Consider the following 18,653-nt stretch of genomic DNA (forward strand, 5'->3'; position numbering starts at 1 on the left):
GAGTTAAAAGGTTTGCAGCAACAGTGTTCCTTTAATTTCATATTGAACTACTCTAGATGATAAATTTCATCATTATTTATACTGGTTTCCTTTTATAAATCTGTAAAATAAATATTGACTTTTGTTAGATAACATTCTCTTTGCTTTTAATTTTAATAAAAAATTAACACATATCATATCTGCTGTATTTGGACTTGTTTTCTTCTTGTCATTGTTAAATATTGGACATTTTATTAGAAGCTTAAGAAGGAGTTAAATTTGTGTGTACCTGAAAATATTTTTGTTGTGTTGTGACTATTTTAAAATGTTCGGGTAGTCAGTTATTACTATATTTTTTGTATTCTCAGGGACAATGGCCTTAGAGCTATAGAGAATCTGATGCAGAAGAAGGGGAAATTTGATTACATACTCTTAGAGACCACTGGACTAGCAGATCCTGGTAAGAAATGATATTATCAGTAACCAGTATATAGTTCTTCGATACCTTAGAGAGATAGTTAAAATGAGATTCAAACTTTATGTTTTGTATATGTTTATGTGGTGCACATCCATGTATGTATGCATATTCAAATGTGAATGGGCGTTTTACCTTAGGTATTCATGATGCAGGGTCTCTCAGTGAGCAAAGAGCTGAGCTTGTCACTTTTGCTGGTTTGGCTATCCAGCTTGCTTCAGAAATTCCCTATCTCCAGTCTCTTTATTTACTTCCCCATGATGGAGTGGCAGGTAGGTGGCCATGCGCACCCAGCTTCTGTGTGGACGTTTTGGATCTAGCACTTGACTAGCAAGTGCTTTACCTGTTGAGTCATTTCATCAGCGCTAACGCTTTACTCTGCATTTAATTTTTGCCATTGTTCAAAGGAAGAGAAATTCTAGCTTGTGTCACATAAGAGTTGTCAGTGTACTTCTTGAGATGGTTAAGCTGTTAATAGAAATTAAAATTGTATTAATTGACTTAGAGTTATTGGTAGGAATAAGTTATTTTTTATAAAGATTTATTTTTATGTGTATCTATGTGTGTGTGTTTATATGAGTATGTGCCATATGTGTATAGGTACCCAAAGAAGCCAGAAGTGGGTGTTGGATCCCCTGGAACTGGAGTTACAGGTGACTGTGAACTACCTGACATGGGTGCTCTTGAGATTGGGTAGGACATCATTGGTCATTAAGATTAGTCTTCAGGGGTTGGAAAGATGGCTTGGCAATTAAGAGCTCTAGCTGTTCTTCCAGAGGACCCAGGTTCAGTCCCAGAGCTCACCGGACAGCTCATAGCCATCTGTAACTCCAGTTTTAGAGGATTCAGTGCCCTCTTCTAGCCAATTTGCCCTCCAAAGCGTGTATGTGGTGCAAATATATATGCATGTAAAGCACTCATACACATAAAAAGTTTTAAAAATAATTAGACCCCTAATGTTTGTATAATACATCAGAAGTCACTGATGTCAGGCCCCAAACAGATGTGATCTGATAAAAATGTGGGAATTTGTTTTTATTTTCAGTTATTTTTTCCTACACTTTATTTAAGGACATTTTCACTTTTTATTGTGAATATTTTTTCTGTCATATTATTTGGTTCTATACTAATGAGACCAATTTTCTTCATAATGAATTTTATTTTGTTCTTTTAACTAGTCTAATTTTCTTTTTTAAAGTATATTGATTCATTTATATATTTTTGATTGCAAGGAAAGGGGCTTGAGGGGGTGAGAGAGGGAGAGCAAATGAATAAATGAGAATGAATATGAAGGTGTATGCTGTCATACATGTATGGAGTTCAGAGGACAGACTGCAGGAGTCAGCTTTCCTCTCCACCATGTTGGTCAGTTCTCTCTTCACCATGTGGGTCCTGGGACTGGAACGCAAGTATTAGGTTTGGCAGTGTGCAGCAGGGTGCACCCTTGCCTGCTGAGCCATCTCTCTAGCTTCTAGTTTTCTGTTTTTGAGTACCTTGCACATGTTAGGTAGGTGCTCTACCACTAAACTATACCCTTAGCCTTATTTTAATTGTTCTGATTTATCTTTTGCAGCTATGTTTACTCTGATAATCTTATGCTTTCCTTATGTCAACAATCCTCCTCATACTTGTTTCTTATCTGTTCCTCACTATTGTAAATTAATTTATTGGCCAAACAATGGTGCTATTAAATTGATTCTAAATATAGTGATACAAGGCCTCAGATTATTCTGCTTTTTTTGTCTTCAAGCTTGTTTTTGTATTGTATTACTTTCAGATTTTTTGCTATAAAGAGCTACTTCAAATTTTATTTGTTTTATTGAATTTTTTCCTTGCAAAATGAATCCTTTGCAATTTGTCATGCTAGTAAGTTACTCCTTTTTTCCCCTTCCTGACATTTATCTGTGTTTCTTTTTCTCCGCTGAAATCACATGTGTACTTTTGTGTCTGGTATGGGAAGGTCAGAGGACCATCTTTTACCTGTATACATTGATGAGGAATTCCTTTTAATATCTTAACTATATTACCCTCCCCCGCCAAATTTTTGAGCCCCAGTTTGAAAGCTGAGTATTATTGGGACACATGAAGAGGGAAGCTATGGAAATGGGTGACCAGACAGACTGATGAGATGAAGTGGCCATTAGCTTCTGGCCTTGAATATCCAGTATGGCTATCTTGGGTTTGTTCCACTCACCTAATAGTACATAGGCAATCCTTGCTGCTGTGGGGCATCATTAGACCTCATAGCTCTTCTTCCTTTTGCTCTTAGTCCTACAAAACAACTTCTCCTGACATAGAAGTGACTAACACACTTTTTAGTCTTGAAATATTTGTTGTTATCATTGACATTCCCTCCCTTACTGCTTTCCAGTTAGTCCTACATCTTGTCTTTTGGGAAGATGTTTCTGATCAGAATTAGGATTTTGTAAACTATTCTTCTGCAACCTCTTTCGGGGGTGGGAGTTGAGTTAGGAAAGGCCACAGTAGCTCTGTCTACAGTGTTCTAGTGCTGTGAAGAGGCACCATGATCATAGCAACTCATAAAGGAAAACATTTAGCTAGGGCTTGCTCACAGCCTCACAGGTTTAGTCCATTATCCTCATTACAGGGAGCATGGCAGTACATAGGCAGACTTGGTAGCTGCGAGTTCTGCATGTGCATCTGCGGGCAGCAGGAAGAGAGCGACACTGGGCCTGGCTTGAGCATTTGAAACCCGAAGCTCATTCCTAGTGACATAACTTCCTCCAACAAAGTGACACGTCCTAATTGTTGCCAAGTAGCACCACTCCCTAATGCAAAAGCATTCAAATATGTAAGCCCATAGGGGTCCATTCCTATTCAAACCATTACATTCACATAGAACTTTGTTTCTAACTTTGACTATTACACTTCTAAATTTTTGATTAGGGAGCTGATCTTGTTTGTTGGTTGTTCTGATATAATTTTGATACTTGCATGAAAATTTCTTGTTTTATCAGGTTTTAAAGAAAGATTCTGTAATGTAGTTCAGAATTTCTCAGCCTTTACACAAATGATGTTTTGGATGGCCAGTTATCTTCTGTGAGGAATACTATCCTGAGCATTGTAGAATGTTTAACAGCATCCCTAGTTCTGCCTACCGGTAGCATATTCCTAGAAGCAAGTAAAATTATCTCCAGACATTGCCTAATATTCTTTGGGGAGAAGAATCGCCTACTCCATTCTCTCCTCTTTGCTATTCCTAAGCACCTATATCTATAGTTCAGATCATTCCTTTTTGAGCATCCTGTAAGAATTGAATTTTATTTTATTAAAATAAAAGCTGTAGCCGGGCGGTGGTGGCGCACGCCTTTAATCCCAGCACTCGGGAGGCAGAGGCAGGCGGATCTCTGTGAGTTCGAGACCAGCCTGGTCTACAAGAGCTAGTGCCAGGACAGGCTCCAAAGCCACAGAGAAACCCTGTCTCGAAAAACCAAAAAAAAAATAAAATAAAATAAAATAAAATAAAAGCTGTAGACCGGGTGGTGGTGGCACACGCCTTTGATCCCAGCACTTGGGAGTCAGAGGCAGGTGGATCTTTGGATCTTTGTGAGTTCAAGTCCAGCCTGGTCTACAAGGGCTAGTTCCAGGACAGGCTTCAAAGCTACAGAGAAACCCTGTCTCGGGGCGGGGTGGGGGTGGGGGAATAAAAGCTGTAATACACATTGAAGTAAGACATAAAGCTATTTATTTGAATAAAAGGCAGTGAGGTTTTAAAGTTATAAAACTGTGATGCTAACATATTTGGCTGAGTAAAGAAATTAATACTTTTTTGTATCGTATTGTTTGGTATCAGGAAGCTGTAAATTTACTCTTTTTTACCTTTATTAATTAAAACCATGTTTTTAGCCAAGAAAGTGGAAATAATTCTTATTGGCAATTCAGTTGTTTCTTGCTTAGGAGACTGACACTCTCCAGTTCTTAGCTAAATAATTGTCATGGTAAAGTAATTTTCTTGAAGAGGACAGACATTGATTCTGCTCCTGCTACTCACAAATCCTATTTCAGTCAAATTGGAACACTATTAAGTTTTTGGGAAAAAATCAATAGGTATCAGGAAACCATTAGATCTTGTGGCCCTTGCTATGTCTTGCATGAGTAATCACTGTAAACAGCTGACAGGTGTTTCACTGTTGACACAGAGTGATGCTTAGCGGGACCACATCTTGTCAGAGTAGGCAGACAGCTTTGGACAGTGGGATGAGTTCAGTTGTCCTTGTTTGCCCCTGTGCTCATTCTTTTAGACAGCACCATCACTAACTGGGACAGCAATGCTTTCCCTTGCTGTCAGTCTCCTTTTCTTGTTTTGTGGCACACCAATCAGAATATGTGGTTTTGTGTTAAACCAGTTTCTGTCAAATACAAATTTTAATTTGTTTCTTAGAAATAATTTTTCTTCAGATGCAAATTTTATGCCCAGTACTAAGTAAATATATGGCAGTGAGTACCACCAAAGAACTTGTAATTTTTCTTGTTCTTTTTCTTCTGTAAAGATTACAAGTGCATTTACTTTGGGCAAGTGATTTTTGGAGTTAATGTGTTTTATTTGTTTTTCCTTGGGAGGAGTTTATTATTTGTGGACTGTAGGATAATTACATTCAGGAAATAAGATAAATGTCTAGTGTATACTCAGCTATTGTGTCCAAATTGTTTCACAATATTTATTGGTAAATTATTTTGGCATCAATAGAAGCATGTTTGATGAGTGCCCAGATTTATTGTTTGTAGGGAAAGGGGGAGGAATGGGATGACTGCAGGTCTTGAAAAGTTCTGTCACTGTAATTCTTATAAAAAGATTTAAGTGTAGGTTTAGTTTGTGTGTGTGTGTGTGTGTGTGTGTGTGTGTTTAGCAGCTAATCCCACTGGTGAAAAAAAGAGACTGATAAAATTGTGTTTTGCAATTTGAAGAAATACTTTATTTAATGAATATTATCATATTATGTACTTTCAGGTGCAGTGGCTTCTATGTTTTGGGTTGATGCGGAGTTAGGGAGTGATATTTATCTTGATGGTAAGTTAAAATAATTTATTTTAAAGAAAGATTTATTTTATGGTTGAGCTCATTTTGTTTATATTGCAGTTTTAATTCTTACATCATAGTTCTTTTTAAACTTGTTTAATTTTTGATGAATCAAATTTTTGATCATAGGGATTCTAAAGTTCTAGACAGTGATAAAACTGGATTGTTAGGGATTGCTCTCAACTCTACCAGGACTTATACTAAAACTTTCCTTTCAGAATGCTCTGTAGGTTGCCCGTGTCCTCTGTTGCCATGACACACTTAGTATAATGCTAGAGCTTTGTAGATAGTCAGGAAGACAATGGAAAGGTTATATTCCTGCTTTCATATTTACTTGAAGAATTCAGAATGCTATACACATGCATACACTACTGATCTCTTGTCAGTCTATATAAATTTGTAAGCTTGGTACCTCTTTCTTATTGTAGCAACTCTAGTCACTTTCCCCTGTCGTTTCTCCTTTATATTTCTTTAAACCAGCCATGTAGACTATCGGGTAAGAATCATTGAAGATGGGTTTTATTAGGAATGTAGCTTGTTGAATTTCATAGACATTATCACATTCTCCTGTTATATTTTTAAAAACGATTTGACATATGTTCAAAAATTGCTGAACTAATTGATCTTTTGAGAATTTAGGTACTAGCAGAGTTTAGGAATACAGTGTCTTAAGATGTCTCAGATTCTTTAAATAATAATTTAAATATTTAGAAAAGCCTCTTTTTGACTGTGAAAATAAAAATAACCTATCTCGTATAATTTGTCTTATTTCTCTATGATTATGGGATGTGCCTTAGTTTGGACTTTAAACTTTTAAATATCAAAGAAGTTTTATTTTATTGTTGACTTAATTTTTAAATTTTTATCTTCTAGTTTCTTAGAAACAGAGCTAGTCACTCAGTATATATTTGAAACATATTTGCATATTTCTGAGATTGAGTTAATTTGCCACATTGGTAGGAGAAATAATACTTTATTGAATTATATTTGTGAACTGAAGGTGTTTTAATTTTCCTTCTCAAGTATAGTTGCATAAAACTGATAACTTTAAAGAGTGACTACCATGTTATTTCTTTGTAGGTATCATAACTGTTGTAGATTCAAAATATGGATTGAAAGTAAGTTGAGCAAATATAACTTGCTAATTGTCAAATGTAGGAATGGAGGGGTTAGTTGTATTTTCTGTTTCTGGTAAACTTATCTTAAGGAAAACCTTTTTCAAAATAATAATTCAAGTAACATATACACTTTGTGTGTGTTTATATTTTATGTGGTTTTAAGCTTAGTATTTATTTTAGACTTGTTTCATGTTGTGATAAAAATTATAGTTACTATAATATTTTATAATAAGGTTATAGAGTCAGGATAAACTTTGGATATGTGTTACTTCTCACTAGAATCCATTCCTACTATTGGCTTTTCTTTTTTATAGAAAAAATCAGCTTAATAAAATATGTGAGTTCTTAGTTTTTGTTAATTATTTGCAAACACAAACTATAATTAGTTTTCTATACAAACTACTGATTTATTTAATTTTGAAGAAATAAAAATTAGTACATAATAAGAAGAGATTCTTCATTAAATGATACCCTGCTCTGAATGCTTTTGCTAGCTGCTGAGGTCTTTAAGTATATTTTTTATATATATAAACACACTCAAATGCTTAAAAGATTATTGCTGCATAAGATGAAATAGTACGATTAATTTTCAAGTGAACTGAGGAAAATTTTAAAGAAATAGAAATGATGCGAAAGGCATTGGAGAATGAGCTTATCTCTGTCCTAGCACCAACCCCCCCTCCCCACACCTATCTGAGCATATGGATTGGGAACAAAGTAGTAATTTCATGGAGGTTGGGTATGGTGGCGCCCACCATTTGTCTCAGAACTTGGGAGGTAGAGACAAGTTGATGTCAGTGAGCTGAGGACAGAGTGATCCACATAGTGAGTTCCAGGCATCCAGTGCTACCTAGTGGAACCTGTTTCAGAAAGCACACAGTTTCTTGGGAGTTAAAATTCATTTAAACATTAGTTGAGTATTTTACCCATTGATGTATCTAAACTTAATTTTTATGTTCTTTCTTCGAATTCCTCAACAAAATTATGTTGTGGGAAAATTGATCAGGTCTGTCCAAAAGTCTACTTTCTTGGCCCTTCATACCCCCAAATCTCAGTACCCTAATTTGAGACATTTGAATCCTGTTCTAGAGTTTACAATTTAAACTTATGAATAGAATAGGACTAAAAGAAAAATTGAGTTAATATTGAAAAATACTAGTTTTATTCAGAAAAATTCTAGTGTGTGTGTGTGTGTGTGTGTGTGTGTGTGTGTGTGTAGGCCCTACTGTTTAGCCTAGGCAGTCTTGAACTTGATATGTAACCCAGGCTGCCCTCAAACTCATAATCTTTCTTCTACATCTCCTGAATGCTGGGATTGTAGTTGTGGGTCACTAACCTCAGTGGGTTTCTTAAAGAAAAGTTGTAATTTGTTAAAAAAAAAAAAGCATAGATTTAACTAGATGCATTCAGTTATAGAATTAGAGGGAGGGAGGAGAAGAAAGAGAAGCAGACTGACTTAGGAAGAGGACAGTATGTACCCTTGTGTGGGTATGGGCTTTTCAATAGAAAAAAATTATGTAATGGCTATTTTCAAATTATATTTCAAGAAAATGTGATTGGAGATAGTAAAAATCAAAAACTCACTAGAAAATTTAAAGTCCTCATTTTGAACATTTTTTATAGGCATGTTTGAATTAATTTCTTCTTTAAGTTGATTCACAAATTTGGAATACATGAGATAGCAGCTAGGACATTTTATTTGCTTTTTTTGTATAAATTTAACATGCTTTACCGAAAGTCAAACTCTAGTGTTTTATGTTTATAGAAATAATTTTATATCTAGTTGTATACAGAGAGGAATTAAATAAAATCTTTACTGGCATGATAAAGACCCCTAAACAAAGCAATGTTCTGAATAATGCAAACACAGTATATGTTTAACCCCTTGCCACCTTGATAAAACCTCTTAAATTATTAAATCAATATACCTACACAAAACTGACATACTGTCAAGATAATGGAAACTTTAGATTTTCCAAGTCAGATGTCAGATAAATAACTTTGCCTTTATATAAAGAATTTGCCAACTTGTCCAATTCCTCTGGTTGCAAAGCTTGACCTCAGTAGCTGCTTGTGATTCAGAGAATTCTGAGGCAGTACAAGTAATGACAGTTGGATAATGGGCAGCAATTTAAGGGTGTCATGCTTCACAGAGCCAGCCCATCACAAGTACAGCTGAGAAATGGTACCCTGTGGCCAGCCAGCCAAATTGAAACTGAAGTGGTAATTGATATCATAGGCTATCACTCTAATGGGATTGTCACCCATTGATCTGAAATATTCATTTTTTAATCATGGGCAAAGAATTGGACAACTTAAAATGACAGCTCTCTGTTTTCAAGGCTTGACATCTAGGCACTGACATTGTTCTTTTCAGTTCTACAGATGTGACAGCATTTAATGCAAAAGAATCAATGAATGAAGTTTACATAGAAAAGGTCAACTAAGAGATTTCTTTCTGAGTCTTCTGTTGTGTTGCACAGGCTATTGAAACTACCCAGTCAGAAATCAGTTTGGCTTGGAAAAGTCCAGAAAAATAAATAGACTGACATTATGTGACAATTTTTTCAAAGCTGAGACCACATTAGATCTCTAACCAGTCCTCGTTAAAAAGAAGAAAAGAAAAAAAGTGCTGTTATTTCTCTCCCTTTTCTTTGTCTGATGTCTGACATCTTTGACATTGGATTTGTTTCCGCTGTGGTCAGCTCAGTTCTTTCTTAGTTAATGAATTTTTAGACCATTTTGATTTATTTTCTTTGTTTGCTCCTGCTTTTTTATTTCTGCGGGAAAGAACTTCTGTAGCTCAAGTTGTTACTATGGTAGTAATTTATTTGAATGATTTTTTTGTCCCCCAACTTTATTGAGCCATAACCCACAAATAAACATTGTATAGATTTAAGGTATGCAATTTGCTACCCTAATCTGTCTGTGTATATGTTCTAAGAACATTGTGAAGCAGTCAGATACTAATCTTATACATCAGCTTACGTAGTTAGCAGTTCTTGCTAGCATGCAGGGTCAGATCTGTTGTCTAGCATGCAGGGTCAGATCTGTTGTCTAGCATGCAGGGTCAGATCTGTTGTTCCGTCCTATGGTCCAAATCTTAGTTGCCATGCTGTAATTAGCTTTCCAGAATAAATTTCCAGAACTTACTTCTTCTGAGAAACTAGAACTGGTGTACATTGGCCACCATCTCACCTCCTTATTTTGTTTGTTGTGGTAGGCCACACTGGGAGTTTGAATGATTATTCTTTGAATATTTTGGTTTGTTGGGTTCATTAGTACTAAAGTTATTATTGCCTTTTTTGAAATATAAACAAAAGCTGCAGTCTCTAGCAGAGATGAGGAATCCTTTGGAGATAGGTGCGTTTATTTTTTACTTTTATAAAACTTTGCATTGTATGCCTATATAGGTAGAATAGAACATCAAAATTTATGTTTTTGTTATTTTATAAATGGAAGTCTGACTTATGACCAAGTATCTTTTGAATAACACACAAGGTTTTGGTATTTTGTAGGCTTAACTTGGGGAAGTAGGACTTTCATAAAGGGAAATATCAGGCTGATACCCAGAAAAAAGTGCCAGTATATATTTTCTTCTTTTTATGCTTAGAAAGCTTTCATAGGTGCATAGACAGGGCATTTATTCCTTTTTCTATTATCACATGTGCTTGTAATCAAGTTGTACATATTGGCAGGCTTTTATTTGGGGAAATTTTAAGTTACTTTGTTTTTAATCTCTTTATGTGTCTAGAGGTAAGCAAATGTTAATCTGTCCCATTTAGCTCTGAGTGAAACTTTATCTTGGATAAATGACTCAAAACAATGTAAGTTGCTTTGTGAAACTGCCAAGGTTTTTTTTTATTATTGCATTTAAGAAAAATTTAAAGTCATTAATTTTAATATCTTTTTTACATGTTACAAAGTCACAATCAGATACATCTATTGGCATCATGTAAATGAAGCTTTCAGTAGAGCATCTTGAAAAGTATTTCAGTTTTACAGAACGTTGAAATATAAACAAAAGCTGCAGTCCCTAGCAGAGATGAGGAATCCTTTGGAGATAGGTGCATTTATTTTTTACTTTTATAAAACTTTTTATTGGAAAGGATCATCTAGATGCAAATGTATGATTTTTGACTGTTTAGTGAAAAGAGATATGTTGCTATATGTTGTGGAACATTTTTCAAATAACAGAATTTATGTGTCTGTGTCAACAAATGGGAGTGTTAACTATGAATTTGTAGACTGTTTCAGGGCCTGATGATACCTTTATTCTCTAGATGCAGAGTATATAATTCTAAGTAGGTTTGTTGACAGTAAAAAGCCATGGGTAATTATGAAAACATGAATATTGGTCTTTTGGCATTGAGTAATTATTGATACAGTAAGCTCGGTTCTGTAAACTCTGTAACTGGGGAATGAATATGTGATTGAATTTATAAAAGTGTATTAAAAAATGAAATGACTATGTCACTGTCATGACTTTGGTTATGATCTTTAGAAGAAAAAAAGATTACCTCTTAACAAAGTCTATTAAATAATCATCAGTGTGTCTTAAGTTCTAAGCTATAATAGTGACTTCCCCATTAATTGTGAAACTAGCCTGGCAAAATGTGATATAATTTGTACATAATTTTCTATATACTATTATGTAATTATTAAATAGCATTCTACGCGAGACTGGTTGTACATGGCATAAAAGCTTTTAAAAAAAGATTTTAAATTGTGTTTACTTCTATCAAGTATGCTTTTAATTAAAAAATAGTCTGGTGGTGGTATGTAAAAACTATTCTGTGATGATGCGGACATTAGATTTAAGTTCTTATATATGTAAAATGAAAATATTTACTTCTCATGTCATGATACCTAAATGAGTTAAAATGTTTTTAAAATGAAATAATTTGGTTTTGGTTGTGAGCCTAGCCTTTAATGGCTAAACAGTCTCTCCAGCCCAAAGTTAAATACTTTATACAATTTGATTAGAATGTAAAATGTTAATATCTAGTTGTCTGTAGTCCACAGTAGCCAGCTTTTTGTTATGATAGGGAGTCTCTGTTGAGAGGTAACGTGATGAGGTTGAAAACATGAATTTTCAGAAGACAACCCCTGGGAACCCTTATGACAGATGACTTCAGGATATAAATAGTGTTGAGAGAGGGGCTGCTTTCTGGAGGTGAAAAGAACGTTGGCCTTCTAAGTTGTTAGAGTAACTAACTAGATAAGTCTTTCTCCATTTATGTTTAGTAGTGGAACTTAAAGTCTCATTAAGACAAAAAAGATAGCTTTAAAGTAAAATCCTTTTTTTTTGAGTTGACATTAGATTTCTGCATTGCATTATAGTAATTGTTTTAAAATTTTGTTTGTTTTGTTCAGCATTTAGCTGAAGAAAAACCTGATGGCCTTGTCAATGAAGCTACTAGGTATTCATATTTAAAGCTTATATTGATTACTAACCAGCTAGAAGGAAGACGATCAGTAACATAAAACCAAAACCAAAACAACAGACAACAAAGAACTTAAAAATATGAAGATAATTAAGGCAAACATTCTCTTCCTCTCACGCATCATTGCTGTCTACCAGTCATGGACTCAAACCAGCATGTTGTTTAAGCCGTTTATATTGTGGGATGAAGTGAATGGTGGACACAGGACTTAGTTGATTTTGATGAACTTAGAAGATTTTTTTATTTTCTTATTTTTTGGTTTTTCAAGACAGAGTTTCTCTGTAGCTTTGGAGCCTGTCCTGGAACTAGCTCTTGTAGACCCGGCTGGCCTCGAACTCACAGAGATCCGCCTGCCTCTGCATCCCGAGTGCTGGGATTAAAGGCGTGTGCCACCACTGCCCAGCTTGAATTGAGAAGATTTTTAACACTTATTATAAGCATCTTATTCTCATGCCAATTCTTTGAAATTGAAGATAGTAAGTTGCTTCCTTAGAAACTCCCTACTTCCTCACTGTACTTAATACAGAGGAACAAATACTGAAATACTTTTGACTTGGCCATTAAAACAATTTTTATGTATTTCTATGTCTTGTTTTGTCTGTAGACTTACAAGTATTTAAATTAGTTTTCCTACCCCAAGCATATTTTCACTAATGAGATGAAGGTTTTGAAACCAAATATGCTGCTGGGCTTAAGAGCAAGGCCTTCTGGGATCCCAGCACAGGAAATAAAGACTAAGCAAATGATTCCTTGTTATCTTGGAATTTGATAATTGAATTCTTTGGTAACCCTTCCTAAATATTGTATTTTTGTGTAATTGTGATTTAAATTAAAATGAATTTTAATATGATTAACTTTTTCCTCACAAAATGGTTATTGTAGAAAATATACATAAGCCAAATAGAAATATCAGAAAGTTGTGAAGTCCATGAGAGATTAAATAGAAGGTCTCCAATTTAAAGACTGTGACTGTTAGTATTTGAAAATGTGGACATTCTGTCTTTAGTCACATCAGATTACTTAAATAGAAGTAGGATTGTGAGATACAGTCTGTAGTTTTTTTTTCATTTTTGCTTGTGTTCTTTGATTAGTATCTTAATAACAGACTTAGAAACTAGTAATTCAGTGATTAGAATTTCTAGAAGAATTGAGGAAAATAATCTGTTATGTAGCATTTTATCAGTTGGAGTCTTTAACTGGGATTTTTTTCTGTCTATATTTTACAACAATAATATTCATGGGATGAAGAAGATATTTACACAAGATCTTGATATATTTTTGATATATAGTATTATAAAGCAAACTTTTTAATGTTAAGTAAACTTTTTCTTTGAAAATTATGGTAAATTTTACAATTTTTTATCAAATAGGCTATCCTTATTCCCATCATGATAGATAGATATGAATTTTTTTGCTTTTCTTTAATACACACACCACAAACTGAAAATTATTCTTTATTAAAAACTCTGGAGGCTTATCTTTATAGAATCAGTAACAAATAATTTTTGGATGAGCTTACATAGTAATGTATGAAATTATTCTGTAGAATGAGTAGATTGGGAATAAACTGAGGCCAAGCTAGTTCTTAATTGAAATGTTGACTTAAATGTTTCTAAACGTTTTTGTGATTTCTTGACATTTTTCTTCTGACAATTGTTCTTTGATGTTTTAGGCAAGTTGCTTTGGCAGACATGATTCTTATCAATAAAACAGACTTGGTTTCAGAAGAGGAGCTAAACAAATTAAGAACAACTATCAGGTACAGTAGACAGCACTTGACTATTGTATTGTAAAAGCCAAAGAAAGAATGATGGAGGAGATAAATTTGTTTACCTAAGTGTGACAATCTGTACATGTATTGAGATATCACATGGCACCCCATCTTTATGGATAGTTTTTATTTATCAATTAAAAATAGGCCTAAATAATGGAGCTAGAAAACATCATATTGAGTGAGGTAACCCAGACTCAAAAAGTACAGTATCACATGTACTCACTCATAAGTGGTCTTTAAACATAAAGCAAAGAAAACCAGCCTACAAATCATAATCTCAGAGAACCTAGACAACAATGAGAACCCCAAGAGAAACATACATAAATCTAATCTACATGGGGCGTAGAAAAAGACAAGCTTTCCTGAGTAAATTGGGAACATGGGGATCATGGGAGAGGGTTAAAGGGGAGAGGAGAGGCAGGGAGGAGAGCAGAGAAAAATGTATAGCTCAATAAAATAAAATTTAAAAAAGACCTAAATTCATTTTTAAAGAACAGTGAAAATTATAAGTATGTTAAATGCCTTCAGATCTAAATTTTAATATGTAAAGTATTTTCACCTTGATTATTGCTCTATAGGAGAATAAGATAAGATTCAAGAATCATTCAGGAATCACATATATTGTTCTTGACTAATTGACTGTTAAAAATAAGTAGGAATATAAGAAATAATGCACCAGCACTTGCAAAGCAAAATTTGGAATTTTTAGGCTGATATTCTAGGTCTACCAACTCCCTTTATAAGTTTTCATTTCCTGTCTGTTCTTTGACTCTTTCCTAAGGTCAAGCCTCCTTAACTTCCTAAGACAGTTAATTTACTTTTTCATGTATATGTCTTACCAGGTATCACCTACTCATAATGTTTTCTCACTTGCCAGTTTCTGAGTTCATCCCCTCCTTTATAATATATAATACTACATATTTTCATCTGTAGAGCCTATTTTCTCTTTTCCTCCCATTCCTTAACAAAGTCTTCCTTGGTCAAATTTGTCACTTCCACTTGAACCCTTCTTGATTTTAATGGTTTCCTTATTTGTCAACTGTGCTTTGTCTTCCAGATTGTTTTATGTGTATATTGCCTATGTGTATGGCTAATCAAAATAGAATATTATGAATGATACTGTTATTAGTAAATAATCTAACAGTTATTTTTCTGGCTATCTTGGAGAGTCCCATTCTTTTTTAAACCAACGATGGACTTTTCAGATGAAGTAAAGTCCAGGGACTATATGTTGAATTATTTTGTAAGACCTAAATTAGATACAGTCATATATTTTAATAACTTTCCTTATGTTCACTTTTAGTGACTGTGGAGTTTTTTTTATAATAAATTAGCACTACCATATTTAAAATCTCTGTTGACCTTACATGTTGACTGTAGTACCACTGGTTTATATAATATATGCTATAAAACTGAATCAAAAATATATAACTCATTAAGAGGTCATTTGCAGTGATTATGATTACAAGAGAAAGAAATTTATACTTTTTCCCTCTATTTTTCTCTTATTTTAATAATAATATTCTTTGGTTTTACTATAAGAAGTAATGTTTTCTGTAGAAAGCAGATAATATTGCATAGTGTTTAGGAATATGGAGTTGAAGTCTGCCTTAGTTGCCATCACTGTTCTTATGGGGATTATTTAAGCTTCTTAAACATCATCTTCAAAACTTGAATAAAACCTGTTTTACAAGTTTGCTTTAAGTAGTACCTGAGACCTGTGAAATTGCAGATGAACCATCCCTGACACTTAGTAAGTTCTTCCTGAGCAGCTATTACAGTGAAAATTTGCTTCTTTGAAGAGGAGATTGAGACTCTCATTAAGTAGTCCAGAAGTGAAACTTAGGTCAGAATCACTGTACACAGAAGGCTTACCCATGAGAACATACTGAATAAGCAGCGCATATTTTGGATATGTGTCTGTACAGAAAAGAGAATTAATGCAATAAAAATGCATAGGTGTTCACAGTGTTTAAGGAAATTAAAGTATCTTGTGACATACAAAGGAAACCATTTTCCTTTATTTTGGTGTTTTTTTTTTTTTTTAAATATTTATTTATTTATTATGTATACAATATTTGTCTGTGTGTATGTCTGCAGGCCAGAAGAGGGCACCAGACCTCATTACAGATGGTTGTGAGCCACCATGTGGTTGCCGGGAATTGAACTCAGGAACTTTGGAAGAGCAGGCAATGCTCTTAACCACTGAGCCATCTCTCCAGCCCCCTATTTTGGTGTTTTGTGTTTACTGTTTCTCCAGTGCGTATGTGTTAAAATTGGCTGTCATGCAAAAGTTTTGAGTATACAAGAACATTAGGAATCTCTGCTACTTATGAATCATCTTCCTTTTCATTTTGGCAGTGCTGGGGTCACACCCAGGAGTTGTGCATGTAGGCAAGCACTGTGCCAAGTTACATGCTATGCAAGGACTGTACACTGAGCCATATCCTTACCCTTTTCCTAAAGTGAAGGACCTTCTGTAACTCGCGGTCGTAACTAGCCTTCCAATTATGTGGTAGGCTTTGAGTAACAAGTTTTCTTAAATGTGCACCTAGATTGTGTTAGATTTGTAGTTTGAAGAGAAAGAATCTAAGCCATTAAAAAATACAAATTTGTTTTCCATTTTTAGTTTTACTAATTCTGGTTACACTTGTATCTGTTTTCTTTTTTGTTTTAGGAATAATTGATTTTGTATGCTTTTTTTTTAAAAAAAAAAGTTACCATTTACTTTTTAAACCCTTTCCTTTTGCTTTTTATTTCAGATCAATAAATGGACTGGGAAAAGTTTTAGAAACTCAAAGATCAAGGTACTTTTTAAAGTATTACTAGGACTGGAGGTATATATCAGTTGTAAGGTTGTTACCTAACATGCATAAGACCCTGGAGTTGACTGTATCACTGCATTAACCATGCATAGTGCACATGCCTATACACTCAGTACTTTGGATGTATAGGCAGGAGACTAGAAGTTAAGGTCATCCTTGACTGTGTAGGAAGTTCAAGGATAGGCTGGGCTACCTGAGGAGGGAGGAAGAAAAGGAAAAAGATCTATTACTAATATCAACAACAAATAACAGCCTTTGGTTGTTAAAAATTGATAAGTAACTTGATTATAATATAATAAAGACATAGATGCAGACCTAAAAGTTGTCTGGATGCTCTTTACAAATTAGTTTGCTGTATTTAGTTAGTACTTTTACTAAGAACTACAGAGCTATGATAAATAAATCTGGAAAAGCATATTCAGGAATTTTAACGTAAGGCCTTTAAATAGGTTTTTAGTACTTGAAAATCTTAGTGTTGCAAAAAACTGCAATAGGAGCTGGGCGGTGGTGGCGCACGCCTTTAATCCCAGCACTTGGGAGGCAGAGGCAGGCGGATCTCTGTGAGTTCGAGACCAGCCTGGTCTACAAGAGCTAGTTCCAGGACAGGCTCCAAAACCACAGAGAAACCCTGTCTTGAAAAACCAAAAAAAAAAAAAAAAAAAAAAAACTGCAATAAGAATACTGTAGTAGGAGCAGTGGGCCTGCTTTTCATCCCGCCCAGCTCCTGGCTGCCTGGCTAGCTTATACCCCAAAATAACAACACACAAATTATATTCATTTAAACACTGCCTGGCCCATTATATCTAGCCTCTTCTTGGCTAACTCTCACATCTCGACTAACCCATTTCTAATAATGTGGGCAGTACCACGAGGCAGTAGCTTACCTGGAAGGATTCTAGTCTACGTCCATCTTGGGCCAGAGCTTCATTGCGTCTGGCTCCATGGCATCTGACCTCACTTCCCTTCTTCCCAGCATTCTGTTCTGTCTACTCCTCCCACCTAAGGGCTGGCCTATTAAATGGGCCAAGGCAGTTTCTTTATTAATCAATGAAAGTAACTCCTCCATCAGAATACATGGATTTTTGTAATGTTTAATTTCTTAATGCATCCCTTTATTTACATCTTCTATAGCTTCTTCTTGTAGTTCTGTTCATAAATATTTGCATAATCTTCTGAAATAGTTGTACTCTTTAAAAAAAACCCTCTGTGAACTATACTTTTGTAGATTGAACTGTTTTCCATTGACTGCTGTCATGATTTCAGAAAACTTCAGTGTAAGAGTATTTTGTTACGCTAATATTGGGGACAAGAATGGCTTAGTAGACAGTAGACCCCTCTGAGACTCACAGCTGGCAGCCTAGTGCCACCCAGCCTGTAGCTGAGAGTCTTCTATTGTCTAATGCAGAAGAAGCCTTAGCTGAGTGGCTTGCTGCAATAGCACAGATTCGAGGTGCTGACAGACTGACAAAAGTGTGAGGCAGTAATAGCAGCAGCTGCTCTGAGCATGTGTGCAGCTGGAGATTTAATTTGGTATGCATCTGCAGGAGCCACAAATGCCTTTGGTGTGATCCCTCTACAGGCACTGTGCAAGCAAATGGGCTCCCAGATTTTTCGACTCTACTACAGAAACATGATAATCTAACACAAACTCAGAGCCGTTCCTCATATGTCTTCTTCCTATCTTAGCCTGTATTTGTTTTCTCCCTGATTTGCTTTCCTTTATAAATGACAGACGTTTTCATAACCCTTAAATTAGCTTTAAGAATCATACTTCTCAAAAAAATTTATTTATTTATTAAAGATTTCTGCCTCCTTCCCACCACCGCCTCCCATTTCCCTCCCCCTCCCCCAATCAAGTCCCCCTCCCTCGTCAGCCCAAAGAGCAATCAGGGTTCCCTGCCCTGTGGGAAGTCCAAGGACCTCCCACCTCCATCCAGGTCTAGTAAGGTGAGCATCCAAACTGCCTAGGCTCCCACAAAGCCAGTACGTGCAGTAGG

General features: G+C 35.0%; 1 protein-coding gene across 2 annotated transcripts in view; it reads left to right on the forward strand.

Annotated features, from left to right (window-relative positions):
* LOC121454114 (COBW domain-containing protein 1) overlaps positions 1 to 18,653 on the forward strand; it is a 47,236-nt gene that overhangs the window by 9,601 nt on the left and 18,982 nt on the right. Inside the window, exons 4-9 of one of the 2 annotated variants that reach the window (XM_041661315.1) lie at positions 348 to 439; positions 5,424 to 5,483; positions 6,573 to 6,610; positions 11,987 to 12,033; positions 13,730 to 13,816; positions 16,594 to 16,638. In XM_041661315.1, the coding sequence (XP_041517249.1) occupies positions 348 to 439; positions 5,424 to 5,483; positions 6,573 to 6,610; positions 11,987 to 12,033; positions 13,730 to 13,816; positions 16,594 to 16,638 (369 nt within the window). The remainder of the gene's footprint in view (positions 1 to 347; positions 440 to 5,423; positions 5,484 to 6,572; positions 6,611 to 11,986; positions 12,034 to 13,729; positions 13,817 to 16,593; positions 16,639 to 18,653) is intronic. The other variant, XM_041661316.1, reaches the window with a different exon arrangement.

Source organism: Microtus oregoni, unplaced genomic scaffold (genome assembly GCF_018167655.1).
Source record: "Microtus oregoni isolate MIOR12 unplaced genomic scaffold, Mior012 000012F_ref0000307, whole genome shotgun sequence".
In the NCBI taxonomy this organism is placed as follows: Eukaryota; Metazoa; Chordata; class Mammalia; order Rodentia; family Cricetidae; genus Microtus; species Microtus oregoni.